Source organism: Megalobrama amblycephala, linkage group LG3 (genome assembly GCF_018812025.1).
Source record: "Megalobrama amblycephala isolate DHTTF-2021 linkage group LG3, ASM1881202v1, whole genome shotgun sequence".
Classification (NCBI taxonomy): Eukaryota; Metazoa; Chordata; class Actinopteri; order Cypriniformes; family Xenocyprididae; genus Megalobrama; species Megalobrama amblycephala.
In genome coordinates, this window is record NC_063046.1 from 9629863 (window position 1) to 9652996 (window position 23134).

At 39.8% G+C, this 23134-nt stretch overlaps 1 protein-coding gene across 5 annotated transcripts in view; it reads left to right on the forward strand.

Moving 5' to 3' along the window:
- The first annotated feature begins 5789 nt into the window (after positions 1–5789).
- Positions 5790–23134, forward strand: part of mef2ab (myocyte enhancer factor 2ab) — a 38646-nt gene continuing 21301 nt past the window's right edge. The window contains exons 1-4 of one of the 5 annotated variants that reach the window (XM_048183753.1): positions 5790–6101; positions 21790–21945; positions 22041–22071; positions 22502–22676. In XM_048183753.1, the coding sequence (XP_048039710.1) occupies positions 22623–22676 (54 nt within the window). In that variant the 5' untranslated portion in view covers positions 5790–6101; positions 21790–21945; positions 22041–22071; positions 22502–22622. Of the gene's footprint in view, positions 6102–21789; positions 22072–22501; positions 22677–23134 lie in introns of those variants that run through there. The other 4 variants (XM_048183751.1, XM_048183755.1, XM_048183752.1 and 1 more) reach the window with 4 other exon arrangements.

The window sequence follows — 23134 nt, forward strand, 5'->3', positions numbered from 1 at the left end:
AAATAATAAGAAAAACATGAAATGGCTTAGCGATTTACTGCAGAGCAAGTACTGTACGCAATCAAATATGACTGTAACTCTTACTGGATGGATCTGGTGAAGCTGTTAGCAATTGAAATATTGATTTTGAAGATGTTGAAAATTATATAGTTTTGAGAATACGTTTGAGATCGCGAATGGGCTCATATTCGTGAACTCAAACATAAAACTAGCCCATTATTTGCTGAATTTACTGGGAAATGAGCTCTGACAAGGATAGTGGTGATGGCATAAAACATCTGCTCAAACGGAGCCCTTTCAAGCTCCAAAAGGTAACAAAATATGCTTTATTTTATTCTTCTGTAATTGTTTCTCTAATATCAGGAGTTTTATATTATCACGACAGGTAGAGATCCTTCCGTGTTAGATATAGATCCGGGTCGATAAAGAACGATTGGTGAAACAGTCATGCATTTAAGGGTTAATCTTGAGTAACTAGAGAGTAGTATTGCATCCTTCATATCTCCAAAAAGTCTTTAGTTTTATCAGATTTATAAAACATACATGCGCTGTATCGAGTCTTTCCGAAAACAGCCGAGCTCCTGGAGGCGTGCCGTGTGAGCGGAGCTAAAGAGTGACGAGCATTCACAGCTTTTGCGTAGCAATCATCTGCAAGCTATTGATGGTCAGCTAAACAAATGTATTTAAACATACACAATACACCATCACATTATCCCTGGATAACTTTTGAATCACTATAATGAATAAAGCATATAGTGAATGATGAATAATGAATTTATGAATTCACTACATTCATGTTGTTTACATTATATGCACTTAGGTGCCGACTGCCAGTAAAACAGACATTTGATGCAGTTTTACTCACACCTGTGGTTCTGACTCATGACCGGGATTATTATCGCTGTGACCGCTCCATCCTTCAGTTTCAAACGATCTGTAAATCCAGCATAGAACTGGGCCTTGTTTATAAAAACATAAGTGCCGATCCTGAGGGCTCGAGCAGCCACGGAAAAACACCAGATATTCTCCATTCATTTTAACCAATAAAAAAGTGATTGCAACTTTCAGACACAACTTTATCCTTATTTTGATAGTTAAAGCTGCTGTAGGTAACTTTTGTAAAAAAATTTTTTTTACATATTTGTTAAACCTGACATTATGTCATTATGACATTATGAGACAGATAATCTGTGAAAAAATCAAGCTCCTCTGGCTCCTCCCAGTGGTCCTATTGCCATTTGCAGAAATACACCGCTCCCGGTAAGAAACAACCAATCAGAGCCAGGAGGAGTGTCTTAGCAGTGTCAATCAAGCTCGCGTGCGCGCTGATCTCACCCCTCCCATGCACAGCGCCAGCGCATACAGGCTTCAAGATTACCGGTGTGCCGCAGCTTTGCTTATGGCGGAAAAACAATCCAAACTGCCAATTCCTGTGGCACCTGCTCATAAAATAAAGACGGGTAAACGGAAAAAGACAGATGACGATGATAAAAAAGCCAAAAAGAAAGAATTAGATAGAGCCCGAAATAAAACGAGGATAAATATCGGAGCGGTTTTTCCGAGGTGGAGGGAGCTATGTGTCCTGAACGGATTAAAAACCGATGCAGAGTCAGCCACATTTCTGCTTGACAAGTAAGTATCCCTGCTTGATTTGTTTAATTTAAGAACTACACAACTAAGATAATTTCAAAACAGGACTGACAAATTATGTATGGCATGGTTTCTTGTAGATTTCAGGTTTCAGGTTTCTTTTAGTTTCAGGGTGGTCCTTTGCATATAACATCGTTTTATTTCGCCATAAGCAAAGCTGCGGCACACCGGTAATCTTGAATTTGACGCCTGTACACTGTGCATGACAGGAGTGTGATCAGCGCGCACGCGAGCTTGATTGAGTGACACTGCTAAGACACTCCTCCTGGCTCTGATTGGTTGTTTCTTACCGGGAGCGGTGTATTTCTGCAAATGGCAATAGGACCACTGGGAGGAGCCAGAGGAGCTTGATTTTTTCACAGATTATCTGTCTCATATTCTACTGTCAGGACATAATGTCAGGTTTAACAAATATGTAAAAAATATTTTTTTACAAAAGTTACCTACAGCAGCTTTAATTTAAGGCGGTTTCTATGGTTATTTTAACGACACATGTTGACAGCGCATCAATGTAATACGTGAGCACACATCTCTCACCTCCACTTAACACTGGGTTCTTTGGGAAGCAAGGTTATCTTTCCCTCACAACCAAAAACACACTTCTTTGGTGACATTGTTGATTTCGTGGTCTAAAAACAAAGTGACAAATCTTTCTTGAGCAAGTCCTGTGCAGCGCTGCTGATGACTTCCGTTAAAAGAAACAAAGCATGTTGATGGGCGGCTCTTGCTCTCTGGCTCTGGTTGATGTGTGTGTGCGCTCTTCCCGGAGAAGTGCCCATACAAGGAATTCCACCCTTTATTACATAATAAAGGGCCATGTTCGAAAAAAAAAACAAAAAAAAAACTGTTTGAAATCTGTGAGAAGAGTATTTTTGGCACAGAAATACTCTGTCATACGTTCAACTCGTTTTTTGAAACTTTGGCCATGTTTAGCAAGAGAATCCAACTCTTTAACAGTGTAAATAAGTCAGAATACATGAAATAGCATTAGACTCCCCCTTTAAATTCAAATTACTGAATTACTACTCATACAGGTCACTTTATCTGACGAATTAAAATTGTGGGGTAACACAGCGCTGATTTACTTGGTCAAAACAATCATACTAAAATACAGTCAAGGTTTTTTTTTTTTCTCTCTCTTTTCTCTCTCTCTCTCTCTCTCTCTCTCTCTTTCTTTCTTTCTCTTCTTCTGCTTCTCTTCCTTCTTTTTTTTTTAATAATGTATATGTGTGTAATGATGCTCTGTCTTTGTTTTAGGGTGACTTTTTAACATTCTGTCAAGGGTCTGCAGATGAAAAATAGCCCTTTGGGCTAATTCTGGCACATTTACTGTAATGTTTATTAATGTGCCCTACTAACTAACTAAAATAAAAGTGTGTTGAAAGTTGTGTTTAACGTTACTCTGAGCGTTCGCTCCGTGGCTGGAATGAGACACTTAGATACATTGAGAATATCATATTAATAAACTCTGGATGACTTGTGTTGCTAAATGGCATGCAATTAATTTTAAAACATATTGTATGACAGAGAAAATGCTGTATTATTGTTACTCTTTCTGATTATACTATGTTAGTCACTTGACAAAATAGCGTTGTCTCTGAGGCACAAACATGTTACTCGCTGTAAATCAAGAAAACTAGAGATTTAAACAATAAGACTAAACGTGTTGATCTATATAACAATGATTAGTTTTCTGATTAAAAGTATCCAAACAGTTGCTCACCTGTCTAAAACACATAATATATTAAAGCGTGTCCACGGAAATCGAGGGTAACGTGGATATATTGTCATTGACAGGCGACACAATGACACAGGCCATTAAACTGGTTAAAATAGCTGATTTCTCTGGAACATTGTTGGAAACATCTGGGATAATGTTAAGTACACAAGTCAACAAAATATATAACACTGTTCTAGTGGTTTTTGGATGTTTTAATACAAGAATCTTACATATTGTGCCTTTGAGATGAGCAAATACTTCAGAACCTGTTATATTACTTAGTAATTGTGAAATGTATTATTTTATACTAGGTGATTTTATTTATTTATTTATTTAATTCCATTTTTTTCAGCCTTTAAAAAGCTCCAGTCCTGCATTGTCACTGACTTCACAGAGACTGTTAACATTCAGGCCTCTGTTCCAGACATCTCATAAATCACTCTGAATGAAACAGGCTTTATAATATATTTTCCTGTCTCTGACACTATATCTTTCTGTGACAGGCCAACAGATGTCTCTCCTACCTGCTGTTCATCTTCTCAATAAAATTTCTAATGACATTTAGTCATTGGAAACATTCAAGTCAAGTACATTAGTAGTAACATTTCCTTGGCTTAAACAGTTTTGCTTTTCCTTCAACTTTTTTATTTTTCAAAACTATATTTTATATATACACTCACTGATCAGGCATAACATTATGAGCACTGACAGGTGAAGTGAACAACACTGATTATCTCTTCATCACGGCACCTGTTAGTGGGTGGATATATTAGGCAGCAAGTGAACATTTTGTCCTCAAAGTTGATGTGTTAGAAGAAGGAAAAGAGGGATTTGAGCGAGTTTGACAAGGACCAAATTGTGATGGCTAGATGACTGGGTCAGAGCATCTCCAAAACTGCAGCTCTTGTGGGGTGTTCCCGGTCTGCAGTGGTCAGTATCTATCAAAAGTGCTCCAAGGAAGGAACAGTGGTGAACCGGCGACAGGGTCATGGGCGGCCGAGGCTCATTGATGCACGTGGGGAGCGAAGGCTGGCCCGTGTGGTCCGATCCATCAGACGAGCTACTGTAGCTCAAATTGCTCAAGAAGTTAATGCTGGTTCTGATAGAAAGGTGTCAGAATACACAGTGCATCACAGTTTGTTGCGTATGGAGCTGCATAGACCAGTCAGGGTGCCCATGCTGACCCCTGTCCACCGCCGAAAGAGCCAACAGTGGACACATGAGCATCAGAACTGGACCACAGAGCAATGGAAGAAGGTGGCCTGGTCTGATGAATCACGTTTTCTTTTACATCACGTGGATGGTCGGGTGCGTGTGCATCACTTACCTGGGGAACACATGGCATAAGGATGCACTATGGGAAGAAGGCAAGCCAGTGGAGGCAGTGTGATGCTTTGGGCAATGTTCAGCTGGGAAACCTTGGGTCCTGCCATCCATGTGGATGTTACTTTGACACGTACCACCTACCTAAGCATTGCTGCAGACCATGTATGTATATATATATATATACATATACAGTACAGTCCAAAAGTTTGGAACCACTAAGATTTTTAATGTTTTTAAAAGAAGTTTCGTCTGCTCACCAAGGCTACATTTATTTAATTAAAAATACAGTAAAAAACAGTAATATTGTGAAATATTATTACAATTTAAAATAACTGTGTACTATTTAGATATATTTGACAAAGTAATTTATTCCTGTGATCAAAGCTGAATTTTCAGCATCGTTACTCCAGTCTTCAGTGTCACATGATCCTTCAGAAATCATTCTAATATGCTGATTTGCTGCTCAATAAACATTTATGATTATTTTCAATGTTGAAAACAGTTGTGTACTTTTTTTTTCAGGATTCCTTGATGAATAGAAAGTTCAAAAGAACAGCATTTATCTGAAATACAAAGCTTCTGTAGCATTATACACTACCGTTCAAAGGTTTGGGGTCAGTAAGAATTTTTATTTTTATTTTTTTGAAAAGAAATTAAAGAAATTAATACTTTTATTCAGCAAGGATGCATTAAATCAATCAAAAGTGGCAGTAAAGACATTTATAATGTTACAAAAGATTAGATTTCAGATAAACACTGTTCTTTTGAACTTTCTATTCATCAAATAATCCTGAAAAAAAATATTGTACACAACAATTGTACACATTAAATGTTTCTTGAGCAGCAGATCAGCATATTAGAATGATTTCTGAAGGATCATGTGACACTGAAGACTGGAGTAATGATGCTCACAGATGTTTTCTGCTGATAGAACGATAGATAGATAGATAGAACGATAGATAGAACGATAGATAGATAGATAGATAGATAGATAGATAGATAGATAGATACTTTAAGAACAAAACTTTTGTGATGTGAATATTCTAACTGTTAATCCAGTGTACTGTATCAGGTCTGTGTAATGTGGCATGTTGTCGGGTGACACAGGAGCCCGAATCAATCAGTGTGTTTGTGAGGAGGGCTGGAAGGTCTCTGAAGGACACTGGTGTAGGAGGGAGGAGCTGCCTGCGAGCTCTAGATCATCCAGCAGCGCGTGCACGAGTCCAAGAATGACTCGGGATAATACAGTACATGATTCCTGATGTTTGAATCCATTCGTTCGGGTTGCGCTCCTTTTGTCTTTCTCCAACTCGGAAAGCGCCCGGCTGAAGGGAAGAACTCAACTGCTCTCTGATACAGCAGGGTGGATTTAAGCGCGTGTGGGTGAATTAAGCGGTCACATTAGGTAACGTAATTTCACATCGATTTAATTTACCTAATTTATTCTCATTGATAACCTTGCTTAAGTTACGCGCAGCTGTGTGACGTCATCAGCTCTCGCGTTTACGTGCTTTTGTTGTTGTTGAACATTTTTGGCAGTGATGATGGGCTTGATGGAAGACAGAAAGTAGAAAGTTGCTGCCACTTGGCTTTATAAATTGAATTGCACTGCAGTCGCATGCTATCTGTCTTCTAACTATTTTCTGTAATGTCTCTTTTTAAAGGCTATTTTTACTTTTTTGCCCTATTTATCGGCTCGTGATAGTCAGGCTTCATGAATAATATTAAAAAAATTACACAATCTGTAACTTAGAGTGTATGCGAGTTTTGATGTTAGTTTACAGCATTTAAAGCATTTTGGGGAATTATGCACAAAAAATAGGGTTATCATTATCGTAAATCCTGCAAAGTAGCCTATACACATTTATAACAATATTATATAGTTTTATATTACCGTTGCATTAAATTACAAAAAACTAGTTGTTTCTAATACAGCGGCTGTGGTAAAAATGACATTTCTCCAGTGTTGCCAAGTCCACGGTTTTCCCGCGGAATTGGGCTACTTTTAGATCAGTCATGGGCAATTTATTGAGATCCTCCAATCAGAATGTTAGCAGCCGATCACGTGACCGGTTCGGAGATTTCAGAAAAAATCAAACAAGATGGCGGCCTCTCAGCGGCAGTGGAGCAGAGAAAAGGAGCGTGAACTTGTATCTTTTTACGCTAGTAAGTTGTCATGCGTCAACCCAAAACAGGGAATTTTCCTCATATAATGCTTAAAATACCAACAACTGTCCAAACTAAAGCGTGTAAGCTGTAATTAAGCCACTGAATATTTTCAGTTAAATACTAAAAAGACAGGGTTTGTTTAACGTCTGTCGTTAGTAGTGTAGACTGAAGGGCATATGGCACATATTTGTAGCGTTTGATGCGATCGACACGGGTTCGAATCCGCCTTTTGCTGAACTCGCTCTTCTCCCTTTTCCTATCACAAATCAGATCAGAAAGGCATTTATTTTTTAATAAAAATGACGTGTATCATCACCTTTACACTGTTGCCGAGGGTTGTTAGCGGCGCACGGGTTCCCTCGATCGAAAGCCTATGCATTTTTCCCATAGACTTTTGGAAATTTGCAAAAAATAAACTCTGTGTTTAACAAAGAGTTAAGACACTTACATATTTTGTATATTAAGATAATCTTTACAATTTAACACAACATTTATACATTTTGAAGCATAAATAAAGTCGTCAGATATAAAAATCTAACAGTAGACTATAAACGGACTACAGCATACCATGGTCGCAGATCAACGTCACCACCACCAAGCTTCCTCAAACTTTATTTAAAAAATCAACTTTATTTAAAAACATGATCGCTGATTATGATCTGCACTGTGTATGAATACTTTTCCACTTTTTCATTAGGAATGCTGTCCAAATGTCCTGTTTGTCATGATGACGTCTAAAGTCCCGGCCAAAGGAAGTAGTCCCGTTGTTAGCAACCGCCGTTTTTAAGACACAATAAAGGTTTAAAAAAATCACAAGCGGGTTATAACTGGTGTGTTTTATATCATAGATCAAAACATGAAAATATTTAGAGGCTTTATTAACCACAGACCTTATTTCAGGCGATTTAGCAAAAACCCATTCAAAAAACCCATAGACTTTAGGGCGATGGAGCCAAAAGTCCTAAAACGCTAACTCGCTTCTGGGTTTTGCCTACAAAAACTCGTCATCCCTGAGGTACTCTATTGTGGAGTTTTCATTTTGCTATTTGTGCAATTGGAAACACAAAAAATATATTTAAAGAAGTCTCTCATTCAGTAAAGGCAAAAAAAGAAGTGCGGTGCTTTGTAATTATCAATTGTGTGAACACGAAAATCATATTGACATCAGTTGATGCAATTAAATTTTAGCGGCATGTAACAGTGAGGTTGCGAACTGCAACTAACAGCGCACACTCCCCGCACCCCTCCCTTCTCAGAGAAGCTACGGTGGCCGTCTGGCCGACATGTCGTCTGAGACAGCAGAGAGCTTGTGTGAAGAAATGAGGTTTCTTCTTACTTTTAACAAAGAACAGTCTCTTCTAATAAGCCAGACGACGACGACTACTACTACTACTACTTTGTGCATATTCAACATAGTGATGATGCAAGCTGCCTCTAAAAACACTAACGATTTAGAAGAACAACAACATAGTGACGAAACACGCTCCGTAGAGTGTTTGTCCGTTTAGGGCTGCTGTAGAAACATGCCGGCACAATAATGGCAACTTGACATGGAGGGGGGACCCGCGGTGTACGTGATAGAAATGGCTCATTGTAAGGTAATAAAAACATAACGGTTTATTATGTAAGGTCTTTATACACCATTGAAAACATAGTTATGTAAATTTTCTGTCAGTAGATCCTCACAAATTTTACATATTGCACCTTTAATGCCAAATTAATTGCAAAATGGTGCTGAAGAACAGTTCTAAAAAACATTGATTTCAATGATGCTACTTGATATATGAATTAAATGTCTTGGTTCTTTTGGACCACTTTGCTGCATGCTGTAATGAGTCTTTAATGTTTAAATGTTTAATGACATTGATGTATCACTGGCAAATTAGGCTACTTAAAATATTCTGACAACAATGTTGTGTTCTGATGTTAAAAGCCAGAGGCATGTACCATTGATTGTTTTCTAGCTCACTTTCACTGCTGCTTTTGACCACTTCAGATTGTCAGTATTTAATGCACCTTAAGCCATAAGCTTTAACGTACCTACGCTGGTTTTATAATTTATAGCTGGCCCTTCAAACACTAATCCAGTACATTTCAATAACTAGCCTAACATATTATGCATATGTTTAATTAATACTATCACACCATTTCAGATGTCTGTACTTCAGAAGAATGCACTGCATACTCATGTGGGGTCTTTTCCAACAACAGAGCCATAAACCTCTGGCTGCCTTCTGCCTGACCACAACTCCACATGTTTGAAACTCAGTAGATTGACCATCTTTCAGAAATTATACTCGATAAATACAGAAATCAAATATAATTGTCTCTAAATATTAGCTCCCCAGTCTGGCTTCCTGCAGACCCATGAAGCTTTCTTTTGTGAATTGTAAATAGAAACGGTTGCGCTTTGCCAAATCAAACTGTACTTTAGATTTGAGCAAGGAGCATGAGTGCGCTTTATTAGACAGACTGTTAAGATTTAGTGATCGCGGCCAAACCTGAGGGCTTGAGGGTTGGCGCTGTGCCTCTGGGATTGGACTGCCAGCTACTCTAGGCTTTATTACTCGTAAGCTGTCTTACAGGATATACAGGATAATACAGAATACAATTCGGTTGTGAACTTAGGCTACGTGGCATATTGTTTTATTGTGCTAAACTACATCTGTAGCAAAGGTTTAGAAGTATAAATTTATGTCAGTTGTAGTGTCTTCTAATCAAATGGTGTAAGAAACAATTCCCCAAGTTTTGTGAGAATTGGGATGACAAGTTTTTTTTAGGGAATTTTTGAAGAATAAAATGAACACACACACACTATATTGCCAAAAGTATTGGGACACCCCTCCAAATCATTGAATTCAGGTGTTCCAATCACTTCCATGGCCACAGGTGTATAAAATCAAGCACCTAGGCATGCAGACTGCTTCTACAAACATTTGTGAAAGAATGGGTCGCTCTCGGGAGCTCAGTGAATTCGAGCGTGGTACCGTGATAGGTTGCCACCTGTGTAATAAGTCCATTCGTGAAATTTCCTCACTACTAAATATTTCACGGTCAAATGTTAGTTTTATCATAACAAAGTGGAAGCAATTGGGAACAACAGCAGCTCAGCCACGAAGTGGTAGGCCACATAAAATCACAGAGCAGGGTCAGCGCATGCTGAGGCACACAGTGCGCAGAAGTCACCAACTTTCTGCGGAGTCAATAGCTACAGACCTCCAAACTTCATATGTCCTACAGATTAGCTCAAGAACAGTGTGTTGAGAGCTTCATGGAATGAGTTTCCATGGCCGAGCAGCTGCATCCAAGCCTTACATCACCAAGTGCAATGCAAAGCGTCGGATGCAATGGTGTAAAGCACGTCACCACTGGACTCTAGAGCAGTGGAGACGTGTTCTCTGGAGTGACGAATCACACTTCTCTGTCTGGCAATCCGATGGATGAGTCTGGGTTTGGCGGCTGCCAGGAGAACAGTACTTGCCTGACTGCATTGTGCCAAGTGTAAAGTTTGGTGGAGGGGGATTATGGTGTGGGGTTGTTTTTCAGGGGTTGGGCTTGGCCCCTTAGTTCCAGTGAAAGGAACTCTTAATGCTTCAGCATACCAAGACATTTTGGACAATTTCATGCTTTCAACTTTGTGGGAAGAGTTTGGGGATGACCCCTTCCTGTTCCAACATGACTGCGCACCAGTGCACAAAGCAAGGTCCATAAAGACATGGATGAGCGAGTTTGGTGTGGAGGAACTTGACTGGCCTGCAGAGAGTCCTGACCTCAACCCGATAGAACACCTTTGGGATGAATTAGAGCGGAGACTGTGAGCCAGGCATTCTCGCCAACATCAGTGCCTGACCTCACAAATGTGCTTCTAGAAGAATGGTCAAAAATTCCCACAAACACACTCCTAAACCTTGTGGAAAGCCTTCCCAGAAGAGTTGAGTCTGTTATAGCTGCAAAGGGTGGGCCAACTCCATATTAAACCCTACAGATTAAGAATGGGATGTCATTAAAGTTCATGTGCACGTAAAGGCAGGCGTCCCAAAACTTTTGGAAATATAGTGTATATATATATATATATATATATATATATATATATATATATTATTATTGTTACAGTCATTGTCACCACTATCATCTATCTAAGTTTAGCTAGTTTATTGTTTCTCGTATCACATGTTTACTCCTGGTATTAAGATGTGTTTTGGTCGATCGGAACACAAGTGGACGATGCTAAATACAGGTGTAAACGGGGTGTAAAACGTTTTGAGCTTGTCCACTTTCTTTCATAGTGTAAACGCTCATGTGGTCGAATGAGCCAGGTCTACTCTCTACCTATTGACCTAACACGTAAACATTATGGGAAGCGCTCTAGCAAGACTGGATTTAAACTTTGGAGGTTGAAGCCCCAAGTTTGATGTGAAGACAAAAAATGTACCAAGCACAATGTTCTCTCACCATTCCTGATTTCTAACACACACTCACAGCGTTCGGCCGGTCTTGTGGCTGTCAGAGCAGAAACGAAAGCTGATACTCTCCGTATGTTTTTCCATCGTCTCTGGGTGTATTCATATGTAAAAATCGTAAGCTTATTTCATCCATTATATCGAATACTCCATACATTTACCCACCCATAAACCTTCCCCTTGATGAAATCAGGACAGAAGTGGATGAAAGTGGATAAAAGAGACGGATTACAACACCAGGTGTAAACGGGAATGTGTCTCCCTCATCTACTTGTGATCCGATCGACCAAAACACATCTTAATACCAGGTGTAAACGGGGCCTCTATGGTGTCTTTCTCAACAATTTACATTCATCAAAGCAGTATTTTATGTCCATTTATTTATTCATTTGGTAAATAACCATCTACTAAACAAGATAATGTACAGTCTGCAGGTTATTATGGGTGATAATGACCAACTAATGGAGATTTACATTCAGATAAGAATCAAATTAGATTTAGAATTTGATTAAAATCCCATTCACTTAAAATCTGATTGAAGTGCAGCTCTATACTTTCACCTGCTTTAAGAACATCTGTTGTGTCTCTTCCATTCACTCTTTTGACCTTGTCAGTATAGAGGATGAAATGAGGTTTCCTGATCTAATTGGAGTTGTCTAAGTCTTCTTTTAATCCAATTCCTCAAAGCAATCCTCTCTATATCTGTTAAGGATCTTTGGTGTCACCTTTGACCCTGTAATGGTAGAATTGCATAGCGGTTCACATATTATAAGCCTAACAAGTAGATTTCTGCAGGTAAAAGGAGATTAGGTTGTCTCTGTAAAATAAACTGGATTGTGTGCCAGGATTTTTATATTTTATAGAGGGAACTGTTGGTACTTCAGAGGGTTGAGAGTTTGATGTAATATGTTAAGAGGTTTGTTAGCAATTATTTCCATCCATGAAGCATTTTGCACAATCTATTCACACTGCTAGTACTTCAGATTTTGTTTCTAATCTAATTTTTAGAACCGACTATACACATTGTATAACTCGCATTATAAATGGTTAGTTCCAGTTCTTGATTCTGATTGGCGGCTATGACCGCTTCACCCAGTGGTTTTATGTATCACTGCACAACACCCTAATCAACCACCCTTAGCAACGTAAACATATGTTTGTTCTCTATTGATACTTTTCACTGAAGCTTGTATTACCTGCATCTATATAGCATTTTCCTTCAGGTCAGTCCTATAAAGTCATAGTTTTTGTTATTTTTGGACCAAAATGTATTTTTCAATGCTTCAAAATGTCGTGGATGTCCTAATCGCCAAAAACAACCACGGCGACGTAAAAGTGCATTACCAACGCCGACAGATGAAAGGATTCAATGGAATCAGTTCAATGGAATCAATTCAATGGAAAGGATTCCGGAAGAGAAGACAATGCTGAATAAAGTCGTAGTTTTTGTTATTTTTGGACCAAAATGTATTTTCGATGCTTCAAAAAAATCTAACTAACCCACTGATGTCACATGGACTACTTTGATGATGTTTTTATTACCTTTCTGGACATGGACAGTATACCGTACATACATTTTCAATGGAGGGACAGAAAGCTCTCGGACTAAATCTATCTATATATCTATATATCACCCAGAAATTAAAATTCTGTCATTAGTTACTCTTTCTCGTGTCGTTCCACACCCGTAAGACCTTCGTTCATCTTCGGAACACAAATTAAGATATTTTTCATAAAATTCGATGGCTCAGTGAGGTCTGCATTGCCAGCAAGATAATTAACACTTACATTGCCCAGAAAGCTACTAAAGACGTATTAAAGACATATTTAACAGTTCATGTGACTACAGTGGTTCAACCTTAATGTTATGAAGCGACGAGAATACTTTTCCACCAGAAAAACAAAATAACGACTTTATTCAACAATATCTAGTGATGGGCGATTTCAAAACACACTTCTTCATGAAGCTTTACGAATCTTTTGTTTCGAATCAGTGGTTCAGAGCGCGTATCAAACTGCCAAATTCATGCCCCCCAGTGGTGAACCATTGAAATTTCAAAACACTTATGATGTAACGAAGCCTCATTTACGGAAATCATGTAACTTTGGCAGTTTGATACACGCTCCGAACCACTGATTCGAAACAAAAGCTTCGTAAAGCTTCGAAGCTTCATGAAGCAGTGTTTTGAAATCGACCATCACTAGATATTGCTGAATAAAGTCGTTATTTAGGTTTTTTTTTTTGCCGCACAAAAAGTATTCTAGTCACTTCATAACATTAAGGCTGAACCACTGTAGTCACATGAACTGATTTAAATATGTCTTAAGTAGCTTTCTGAGCATCTGTCAGTGTTAATTATCTTGCTGTCAATGCAGGCCTCACTGAGCCATCAGATTTTATCAAAAATACCTTAATTTGTGTTCTGAAGATGGACGAAGGTCTTACGGGTGTGGAACGACATGAGGGTGAATAATTAATGACAAAATTTGCATTTTTGGGTGAACTAACCCTTTAATATTGACTCTCTCTCACCACACGTCCATATTCTCACGCAGTGAATAAACATCAAGGAGAAAAGAAAACACAGACAATGCGCTGACAAACACTTTTAATATGAAACAATGTTTCAGCTTTAAAAGTTTGTAGGTTTTATTATGAAATTCAGTCAATAAATACCTTTTTTGCTGCTTTTAATGTGCTGTGACAGTTGTGCCTCAGCACGTGAACCAATCATCTCTTCACCTTTACCACTAAATAAACATGAACATCAGAGGGTATGTCGAAAAAACTGGTACAACTTACTGAAATGTATCATGTCTCATGTAATTGCTCATTCAGTGTTTCAACCGCGGATAAAACACCATTCAGTGTCCATAAACTATATAGTTAGCAAGAAAACTGGTAATTTTGCCCCCGCTCACATCGTATGCATCCATACATATGCTGTTTTTGAGCAGATAAACCATAAAGAAATGGTTTGATTCTTACTATTTCTGATTCTAACTAATTCAGAGACAACATGAGATTAATATACATTAGTTCTCAGTGTGAGCTTTATGTTATGATGAACGAGCAGAGCAGGATGGAGTCTGTCAGTAGCTCTTGCGTCTGGGACTCAGCAGGGATTCTTCGGTTGTGTGTGCTTAAGTCGTAACGTAAATAGGAAGTGTTCTATTTGCTGAAAGGGCAGAATATTAACAAAAGAGTAAAAACAAATCTGAGGAGTAGATACTCTTGCAAAAACACTTTGAGAAAGCTGTAAGGAAATGGCAGATCTCATTAAATGTGTTTTGGACAGAGCAGTCGATGATTGAGCTCTTCTTATATGGTTGATTGGTTACTGTTATAAATGAATTAATTTAATCAATGATTTGATGTGCCATGATCTTTTTTTCTGAGAATCTGCAGGATGAGCAATTTAATTTTCATAGTTATTTGTACATAAAATGCATAAATATTTTTTCTAATTGTGATTTTATTATCACACAATTGCAACTTTATTTCTCAAAATTGTCACTGTTGTGACTCATAACTGCAGTGTAAAAAGGAATTGTTGGTTTAACTTAAAAAAGTAAGTTACCTGGTTGCCTTAAAAGTTTGAGTTCATTGAAATTAAAAGTTTGAGTTAATACAATGAAAGCGATTGATTTAGTCAACAAGAACTCAAAATATTATGTTATCTGAACCACATTAATTATCTAAGTTGATTTGACAAAAGAAAAAATGTTGTGATAACAAATCATGAAAATATTTTTTTACAGTGTGACTTTTTATCTCACACTCCCTACATTATTTCTCTGAGAAAATGTTTTTTTTCTCTCGTAATTATAACTTTCTATCTCTCATGTGAATTAATATTTTACAATTGCGTCTTTACAGTACAGTTTTTCAAAAATATTTAAAAATAATACTTTATTTAGCAAGGATGCGTTACAAAAGTCGATCAAAAGTCAACATTGATAATAATAAAATCATCATATTAGAATGATTTCTGAAAGATCATGTGACACTGAAGACTGGAGTGATGATGCAGAAAATTCAGCTTTGATCACAGGAATAAATTACATTTTACAATATATATAAAAAAAAAAGAAAACAGCTATTTTAAATTGTAATAATATTTCACAATATTATACTTTTCACTGTATTTTTGAGACTTCTTTCAAAAACCGAACCCAAAATACCAATGAGATCATGTTGAAATTTACTATGAATGTCATTGTTTTTGATTACTCCAAAAGGTTCCTCAGGCAGTTGTGAGTTAAAAATAAACCCGTCCAGAACTTTTACAATTAAACCTTGATTACATTTCCAAAAACTCAAGAAATTGTTTTGTAAAGCAATCCGTGTGAATACTTCAACAAAAATTTGTGCCATAAAACAAATAATTACATCAGCAGATCTCTTCGAATAGCAAAAACATGGATATACAGTAATAAAATGTTCAACAACAAAGAAAAAAGACACTAGACCCCTGAAGCCAGATGTTTTGGAGAACATAGCTGTGTCAGTCTGCATTTATTACGGAAACAATCCCACAACCCTTAATTAGCAGAAGAGGTTGGATGCAGTCATCCTCATATAAGACCACAGGGTATAATGCTGTGTTCATGTTTTGTGTAATGAATTATTGTAAAAAGGATTTATGTAAGGAGGCCAGACATGTACTCAGGCTGTAAGTGAGATTATGTCATGTCTGTGTGCTGTGTGACAATGCCAGTTGTGTTTCTGACTGAATTGTATTGGTCTGCTGGAAACATTCACCCATCTGAGTCACTCATTGTAAGTAAATTATGCTTTTTTTTAATCTTTATTTTCAACTGTAAGTGGACCATTGAATCTTTCAGTTCCTTTATGGGAATGGAGATGAATGAGAATGAGTCTCAAATTAGTGGCCCCTGAGTCTTTTAAGTTGGTTCTTTCACAAATTATTTGCAAGTATTGGCAACAACTAAATGATGAAAAACATGTTATCTCAGTGTGTGTGTGTGTGTGTGTGTGTGTGTGTGTGTATATATATATAATACTCTATATTATAGAGTCAAACCAAAATGTATTCAGACACCTTGAACATTTCATTCATTAATTCAGTTTATTCACTATAAACTGAATGGTAATAAAATATCTCAGAGTTAAACATAATCTTAATTATGTCAGATAACACAAAACATGGTCAGGTAAAGTGTCTGAATAATTTTTGGTCCCAAATTTTAATCAATTTTACTCTATGAAGAATTTTCGGGTATACTATGTCAGATTTTACTTTATTTTGCTATCCTCACTTACATAAGTGAACTATAGTGTCCTGCACCCACTTGTAAAAATATATCAAAAATTATATCTAGTGTCTGAATAAGTTTTGGTTTAACTGTATATATACTTATATCAACTTTTTCGCTCATCAGCCACTGTGTCTAGTGGTTTTTCAAAGTTACTAACCACTCAGCATTTTCACTGGCCACAATTTTGACATCAATACCATAGGTAAAAAACTGCCACATTGATATTTTTAATATTATCTCATAATTTGGCAGCAGGTATATTAGGCTGCTGTCACTTTAAGACCCGACGCACTGATCCATTATACTGTTACACATGCGTTTTCTTTCTCAACTGTCTACGTCACTTAAGTCATAACTGACTGTGTTTATGTGAATACTCGACAAGACCAACATTTTGACATTATTTTGTGTGTATTTGACTGTTTAAGCGCAATAAGCAGTGAAAGAAAACTCAATTTAGTACTGAGAGGCGGCTTTATGTGTGCACAATATGCGCAATCCCACGCCGAAATTCAAGCCCTGTAAAACCAACAATATTCATCTGGAGCAAATGAAACGGAGAGTGAGAGAGAGAGAAAGAGCAGCTGGTATCGTGTTGTCACAGAACCCTTGTTTCCCTGGACTTCATTTCCCAAGATCCTCCTGTTTCCACACCTGCACTCACTTCCCTCGTCAGCTCCTCTTCAGCACTCATCACCTGCACCTGGACTCTATTGTCAGCACTCCCCATATATTGCACTCACTCCCTTCACTCCTGGTCCGTTCTCTGTTGTGTTAAGGTTATGTTTGGTGTTTCCTTGCCTTTGTTTGATTAAAGCTCTATGTTATTGTGGAAATCCGTATCTGCCTCATCTCTACACCACCATACCGTAACAGAAGAACGGACCAATACAGTTTGGATTTTCCACAAAAAAAAAAAAAAAATGGAGACTTCCACCAGCTCCCTGGCTCCTGCTCCTCCAAGGCCTCTCTCCCATCTGGCAACTGGCGATCGGCTCATCGGGCTTCTTCAGGTGGGTCGTTCGCTGGAAAGGTATGTGGAGGAGTTCGTTGAGCTTGCTTTCTTGTCTGACTGGCCTGAAGCATGTTTAATCTCCCTGTTTCTGGATGGACTGGACGACAACACTATCCGTTTTGATGAACCTGATTATCGTTTCTCCTTAAGCGAAACAATCAATTTTATTTTGTGGTTAAATGGCTCCAAATTCTTCGTGGATGAGGTTCAGGATAAGTGTATGTCTCCAGTCCATCCAGAAACACGGCTGGCCGGGCCAGTCAGTCAACCTCCGTCTTCCTCCGCATACCCCTCCAGCGAACTCCCTACCTGCCCCACACGGAACCCACACTCCTCCACTGGGTCCCGAAAGCGGAGGAGGAGGAAACAGCCCGCTCCAGTGTCTCCAGAGCCCGCTCCAGTCTCTCCAGAGCCCGCTCCAGTCTCTCCAGAGCCCGCTCCAGTCTCTCCAGAGCCCGCTCCAGTCTCTCCAGAGCCCGCTCCAGTCTCTCCAGAGCCCGCTCCAGTCCCCACAGAGCCAGCTCCAGTGCCTGTGGGGATTTTAATTGTATTTGAGGGGATGAACGAGCCCGCTCCAGCCCTTTCCGAGCCTGCAGCTCCAACCCTGTGCGAGCCACCAAGTGAGGTGGCCTGGCTTATAGACTTTTGGACAGAGCCAAGTTCTCCAGTCTCCGCCGAGCCAAGTTTTCCAGTCTCCGCCGAGCCAAGTTCTCCAGTCTCCGCCGAGCCAAGTTCTCCAGTCTCCGCCGAGCCAAGCTCTCCAGTCTCCGCCGAGCCAAGCGCTCCAGTCTCCGCCGAGCAAGCCGCTCCAGTCTCCGCCGAGCAAGCCGCTCCAGTCTCCGCCGAGCAAGCCGCTCCAGTCTCCGCCGAGCAAGCCGCTCCAGTCTCCGCCGAGCAAGCCGCTCCAGTCTCCGCCGAGCAAGCCGCTCCAGTCTCCGCCGAGCAAGCCGCTCCAGTCTCCGCCGAGCAAGCCGCTCCAGTCTCCGCCGAGCAAGCCGCTCCAGTCTCCGCCGAGCAAGCCGCTCCAGTCTCCGCCGAGCAAGCCGCTCCAGCCGCCGCCGAGCAAGCCGCGCCAGTCTCCGCCGCCGAGCAAGCCGCGCCAGTCTCCGCCGCCGGGCAAGCAGCGCCAGTCTCCGCCGCCGAGCAAGCAGCGCCAGTCTTCGCCGCCGAGCAAGCAGCGCCAGTCTCCGCCGCCGAGCAAGCAGCGCCAGTCTCCGCCACCGAGCCCTTCATTATGAACTTTGTAAAGACTGTTTTCCCTCCCTGCCTCCCTCTCCCGCCTCCTCCCATTTATGTATACACTGAACCTTCACCTCTAGCCCCCTCGCCCAGATCTCCACCTCGGACCTCTGGGCGATTACCGTCACCCCGGCTCCAACCTCCCTCTGCTCCACCGTTGTCCATCAGGCCACTAGTCTCACCAGTCTCCATCCTGCCTCCGCTCACACCTTGGTCCCTCGTCTGCCTGCCTTCCCCTCTGGACTGCACTCCTCCGTCTCCGCTCCGTCCCTCCGTCCCTCAGTTCCAGTTGGCCTCCTCACTCCCCCCGGTGTTCACTTTGTTGTCTGTCATCCTTGTTCTACTGCGGCCTTCTGGAGCCCCAGCTGCGCTTCGGTCGGCGGAGCCTTCGGTTCCGCCATCACCCGCCAGTCCTTCAGCGACGCCTGGGCTCAACGCCTCGAAGGCTTCGGCTCCTGACCCGCCATGGCTGCCCGCTGCACCTGACCCGCCATGGCTGCCCGCTGCACCTGACCCGCCATGTATGCCCGCTGCATGTCTGCCCGCTGCACCTGACCCGCCATGGCTGCCCGCTGCACCTGACCCGCCATGGCTGCCTTCAGCCCCTGACCCGCCATGGCTGCCTTCAGCCCCTGACCCGCCATGGCTGCCTTCAGCCCCTGACCCGCCATGGCTGCCTTCAGCCCCTGACCCGCCATGGCTGCCTTCAGCCCCTGACCTGCCATGGCTTTTGAACCTGCCCTGGAGACCTCCACTCCAGTTTGCTCCTCCCCCTGCACCAGCTTGAGGTCTCCAGGGCGCCCGCCCCCCTCCCGGTTGTTTCATCTACGGCGCGAGGACGCGCCTACCGGGAGGGGGGGTAATGTCACAGAACCCTTGTTTCCCTGGACTTCATTTCCCAAGATCCTCCTGTTTCCACACCTGCACTCACTTCCCTCGTCAGCTCCTCTTCAGCACTCATCACCTGCACCTGGACTCTATTGTCAGCACTCCCCATATATTGCACTCACTCCCTTCACTCCTGGTCCGTTCTCTGTTGTGTTAAGGTTATGTTTGGTGTTTCCTTGCCTTTGTTTGATTAAAGCTCTATGTTATTGTGGAAATCCGTATCTGCCTCATCTCTACACCACCATACCGTAACACGTGTATCTATTCTGTGGAAAATGAGTATTGGAAGCGTTTCAGATATTTCAGTATCTATATATATCTAAAAATCAATATTTTTGACTCTACATTGCACTTAGTTTATTATTTCAGATGCCTTTTAAAAGACTAAAATTGAAATATGTATATATCATATATAAAATTCAACCCACCAAAGTGGCTCGTAGGAGTGACTGTGTTACACGCCACTGCTGAAATAATGTATATATATATATATTTGAAAAGCAAAAACATGAGTATACAGTAATAAAATACAATGTTCAACAACAAAGAAATATATATATATATATATATATATATAAGAGATCATACAAAATGCATGTTATTTTTTATTTAGTACTGTCCTGAGTAAGATATTTTACATAAAAGATATTTATATATAGTCGACAAGAAAAAAAAAAGGTGAATTTATTAAAATAACCCCATTCATAAGTATGTGAACCATTGATTCTCAATACTGTGTGTGGTTACCTGATGATCCACGACTGCTTTTATGTTTTGTGATGTTGTTCATGAGTCTCTTGTTTGTTCTGAGCAGCTAAACTGAGCTCTGTTCTTCAGAAAAATCCTGCAAGGCCCCAAAAAAGGCCCCAGCTTCTTTTGCATATTTGAACCCTTTCCAGCAGTGACTGTATGATTTTGAGATCCATTTTATCACACTGAGGACAACTGAGGGACTCAAACTCAACTATTAAAAAAGGTTCAAACATTCACTGATGCTCCAGAAGGAAACACGATGCATTAAGAGCCGGGGGGGTGAAAACTTTTTGAATTCAAATATCAAGGTAAATTGTACTTAATTTTTCTTTCAGGAAACATGCAAGTATCTTCTGTTGCTTCTGAAGGGCAGTACTAAATAAAAAAAAGGATATTTAAACAAAATAAGAAAAATGTGGACATCTTCATCCTGTGCAAAAGTTTTCACCCCCCGACTCTTAATGCATCGTGTTTCCTTATGGAGCATCAGTGAATGTTTGAATCTCAAAATCCTACAGTCACTGCTGGAAAGGGTTCAAATATGCAAAAGATGCTGGAAATCTGACGAATCTGTAGGAGCTGGAGGATTTTTCTGAAGAACAGAGCTCAGTTTAACTGCTCAGGACAAACAAGAGACTCATGAACAACCATCACAAAACATAAAAGCAGTCGTGGATCATCAGGTAACCACACACAGTATTGAGAATCAAGGGTTCACATACTTTTGAACGGGGTTATTTTAATAAATTCAGCTTTTTTTTCTCTTGCTGACTATGTATAAACATCTTTTATGTAAAATATCTTATTCAGGACAGTACTAAATAAAAAAACAACATGCATTTTGCATGATCTCTCTTATTTTGTTAAAATTATTCACATTTTCACAGATTGTGCAAATGGTTCACTTACTATTTCTTGCAACTGTGTGTATATACTGTATATAGAAACAGTAAGAACTGAAGATGCTTTTCAGCAAAAGTGGTGTTTTATTAACCACAGATGCAAACCCTCCTAAACAAGTGAAAGTAGCACTATGCAAACTACATTAATGCAAAACCTGGACAGCAGAAGAGTTACAGTGTGTATCTCACCATTGCTGTGAAATTTACTCATGTATTTGCATGATGAATCTCTTAGCATTTGAAAAGCATATCATTCCCATATGCATTTCCTCTGTTAGGTAAATAATTATCCCAGTGTACACTCCTATTAAACATTGCTAAAATATACAGTGTTGTTTTATTGCGTTGGCTCCTTCTTTTAAACAGGCTTCTCTTTTCACTTAGAGTTGATCATATGTAAGGCATTTCGTTGGTTGCCCTGGTAACGCAGAGCTGAGCGGGAAGGTGTGAAAGTGCAGGAATACGGGAGTTGTTCCTTTGTCTTCCTTCAGATCTCAAGACCTGCTCCTTCACTGGGAACATCCGACAGGAATTCTCTAGGTAATTCTCAGTGTAGCCACTTTTTAGATCTTATGAGTTCCATAAATAGTTGGAGCGACACAAATCTTTGATCTTTTCTTATATTTCTTGAGAAGCACTCTGAGTGAGGAAGAAATACAAGCAAAAGTAAGACCTTCATGGAATTTGTTTATTGCTCTCTTGGGCTTGGGTGTTAATTTTAGATTTGTGAGGGATTGTGGTAGATTATGCGCACTAGTAGCTGTATGATGTGGTTTTAATGGGAAATAAGATGGTTTGAATTTATGTTAATGATAAACACTGCTGACACCGACTTTTTCGGCCCCCGTAATCCAGTGGGTTTAGTGTAATACTGCTGTTGTTTACACCAGCCAGCAAATCAGATTACAGGAGAGACCTCTAAAATGGATGGTTTAAAAAATGTGCGATTGATTATGCTGCAGGTGACGTTGAAATGTTGCTTGCAAATTTTTGTGTCATCAGTGGCTCATATTTGTTCATTGGTGCTTCAGGTAAATTTGGTACATTTCCATAAAAGCTGTATGTCATGCCTTACATCTCTTTGCATCTCTTGCAGGATCTGTTGTGGTGAAGAATGCAGAGAGGAGCTCTTTTCTTACGATGCGGTAAAACCAAAACATAATCTGCCATAATCACTGAGGATTTTGATTAGCAAAAAGAAACAAAGGGAAGTGACAATGGGGCGAAAGAAGATCCAGATTACCCGCATAATGGATGAGAGAAACAGACAGGTAAGATGAGGACGTCTGCTTCACACATCCAAACTGAAACCTGTAGTAAAAAAATCTGTCTGGTGTAAGTAGATAAAAGAAATCTTTGGGTTGCTTCAACTTTGCCAAATACAGTATAAGTGAATCGGTGCTGAAATCTACAATGAGCCTTGCACATTTCCCATTTTCAGATAATTAAAGATAAACATTGTGTTCATAAATGTCCATTTCAGTTATTTGCATATAATATATACATAACTGTTCAAAAGTTTGGGGTCAGTAAGATTAAAAAAAAAAAAAAAGAAATTACTTACTGTATATGCAGCAAGGATTCATTAAATTAACCAAAATTGACAGTAAAGACATTTATAACATTACAAAATTTCTATTTCATATTACAAAATAATGCTGTTCTTTTGAACTTTCCATTCATTAAAGAATCATGAAGATTATATATTATGGTTTCCTCAAACACATGA